The 2,287-nt window shown below is 36.7% G+C and overlaps 1 protein-coding gene across 1 annotated transcript in view; it reads right to left on the bottom strand.

The window, feature by feature from the left end:
* Positions 1-938, bottom strand: part of morf4l1 (mortality factor 4 like 1) — a 7,398-nt gene extending 6,460 nt beyond the window's left edge. Inside the window, exon 1 of the mRNA XM_016483326.1 lies at positions 802-938. Within this exon, the coding sequence (XP_016338812.1) occupies positions 802-841 (40 nt within the window). The 5' untranslated portion in view covers positions 842-938. The remainder of the gene's footprint in view (positions 1-801) is intronic.
* Between the last annotated feature and the right edge of the window lie 1,349 nt (positions 939-2,287).

Here is a 2,287-nt window from a genome sequence, read left to right as displayed (position 1 = left end):
ATATATATATATATATATATATATATATATATATATATATATATAAATAAATGTCTTACAACCAAGTTTGATTTGTTAACATTTTAGCTATTAAACTCGCCCTATCAGTCAAATCCTCGGTTATCTCTCCATGTTTATTATCAGCTCATTAAATAGATATAAATTTCGATTAATTAAAAATCGAAAGACACGACCATTTGTTCAATGAATCAATTGTTGAATCGAAGCAATTAATTCATGAACTAATCATTTAAGTTAGACGGTCACTGTACCATATTCAAAAAGATTCGATTCCGAACAACGCTTCGTTCAGTAACCGGACCTTTCAAGTGGTTGTTTAATGAGTTGAAGCCTCTATCGTCTCATTAGCTACGTAAATAATTTAAAACAGCTCTAAACGGACATTCCTAGCATTATGTTATGAATGGCAATATATAACCATTCCCGCCAGGCCTTCAGTGCAATAACGGGAGCTTCCTGTAAACAAGGCCTGCTACAAGCTAATGGGCTACATTGACAACAGCTAATGTTTTGTTTCAGAAACACGCAGCTGTGTGCATGTATAAAGACTGCTACATATAACAGTCGTGCATGCGCTTGACTGCTGCTAAACAAATCTGCACAATTCATAGAAAGCAGTTAGCATTGCTCGGCTAAAACTGCTTTTCTATACACATCTTGTGTACACGCGCCATTGTGCGGTGGCAGCGCCCGCTTCCTTTGCGCGGCTGAATGAGAGGATACGCTGAACAACTGAGGACTCCGTTAGAGGAGACAAAGCTTTCCTATAGCGAATCTTACCTTCTTGAAATTTAGGTTTAGGGTCCTGTTTAGGCGCCATTCACAGATTAAACAATAAAAATAGCTGGAAAATCAAATCCAGGCATTGCCAGCTCCGATTTAATTCACACAGGGTGAAGGCGCCGCGCTGCGTTTCTTTGGCGCCTCTGTCAGGTGACTCCCATAATAAACACTATTTAACCAGCAGACCCTGTCGGAGCGTCACGAAATGTGTGCACTGCTTACGGATTGTCATTCAGAGCCGTATTAAATTTTAAGTAGTATGTATTGATATTTTTCGGATAGTTATTTGTGTGTTGAGTCACATCTCTTACAGTCTTACATGTGCAATGTAAAATATAAATGTTCACAGTTGTGAGAAATTATTTTTGATTGTAGGCTATATTTTTTGTCATTTTATATATATATATATATATATATATATCAGAGGTGGGACCAAGTCATTGTTTTGCAAGTCACAGTATTAATAATTACCATATCAAATTCATAGTAATTTATATCAGGAAGGCAGGTAGAATATGTTTGGCATAGTTCAATTTCATGTGAGATCGGTGCCCTTAGTAAAACTACTCAAATTCAGTTTAGGGATTGTGCCAAAATGATTGTGAAAAAAATAAACTATTTTATTAGTAACAGAATAGCAAAGACAACACAATTTCATAGAAATAACAGCTGCAACATATACTTTACAAGAGAGAGGAAACATGCAATATGGATGCAGACAAACTCATGAAGACAATCATTCAAAAATGCTGTGCTACCATCCTTTATAAGAGTATCAAAGACAAAATCATTTAATAGAAAAAAATGTTGTACGTTAAATGGTAAGTTTATAATATGCATAGTTGATCGCTAAATTTAGGGGCTGTGTGCGCTATTGGCCTACAGACTGATTTACAACACGTGAATTCATTCATTTATCCCGAAAGAAATGGAAGCGACATGAGTGCCTGCAAGAGGGAGAAAAATTGAGAAGCCAATATTTTATAGTTTTATATATACAATACTCATTTTGTGAAAGAAACACTTCTTCGAGTGATATTTTAAATGATCATTAGGCCTATTGATGCTTGCTCACTTCAGACAGTAGGCCTAATGTGCATTAACTTTAAACTCAGATTTAAATCTCGATTATGGATTAACTTTAAACTTAATGGAGGTTTAAATACAATAAAATGCACATGCAAATAAAATATGTAACTGATCGAACAAAAACAGTTGAGATCTGACAAAAACAGGTCTCAGAGAGGTGTTTATTACAAATAAAAAAAATAAAAATCAAAGCACATCGAGCGGGATGCCCTGGATGCGTATCCGTCACTCATGGTGCACCTCGGTGTCGAACAAACAGAAGAAGTGAGGAATATTTAACAGCAGCGGTCACAGTGATGATGAGGCAAGCACCAGTGAAGTTTCTCATGCCCGCTCCGTGTGTCTGCTGGGCGGCGATCAAACGGACAGGGCAGCGCTTTTCACGAGCGGAGAT

Source organism: Sinocyclocheilus anshuiensis, unplaced genomic scaffold, assembly GCF_001515605.1.
Source record: "Sinocyclocheilus anshuiensis isolate Anshui unplaced genomic scaffold, SAMN03320099.WGS_v1.1 scaffold481, whole genome shotgun sequence".
In the NCBI taxonomy this organism is placed as follows: domain Eukaryota; kingdom Metazoa; phylum Chordata; class Actinopteri; order Cypriniformes; family Cyprinidae; genus Sinocyclocheilus; species Sinocyclocheilus anshuiensis.
Note: the sequence above shows the minus strand (reverse complement) of the source record. Positions and strands in the feature narration are given on the sequence as shown.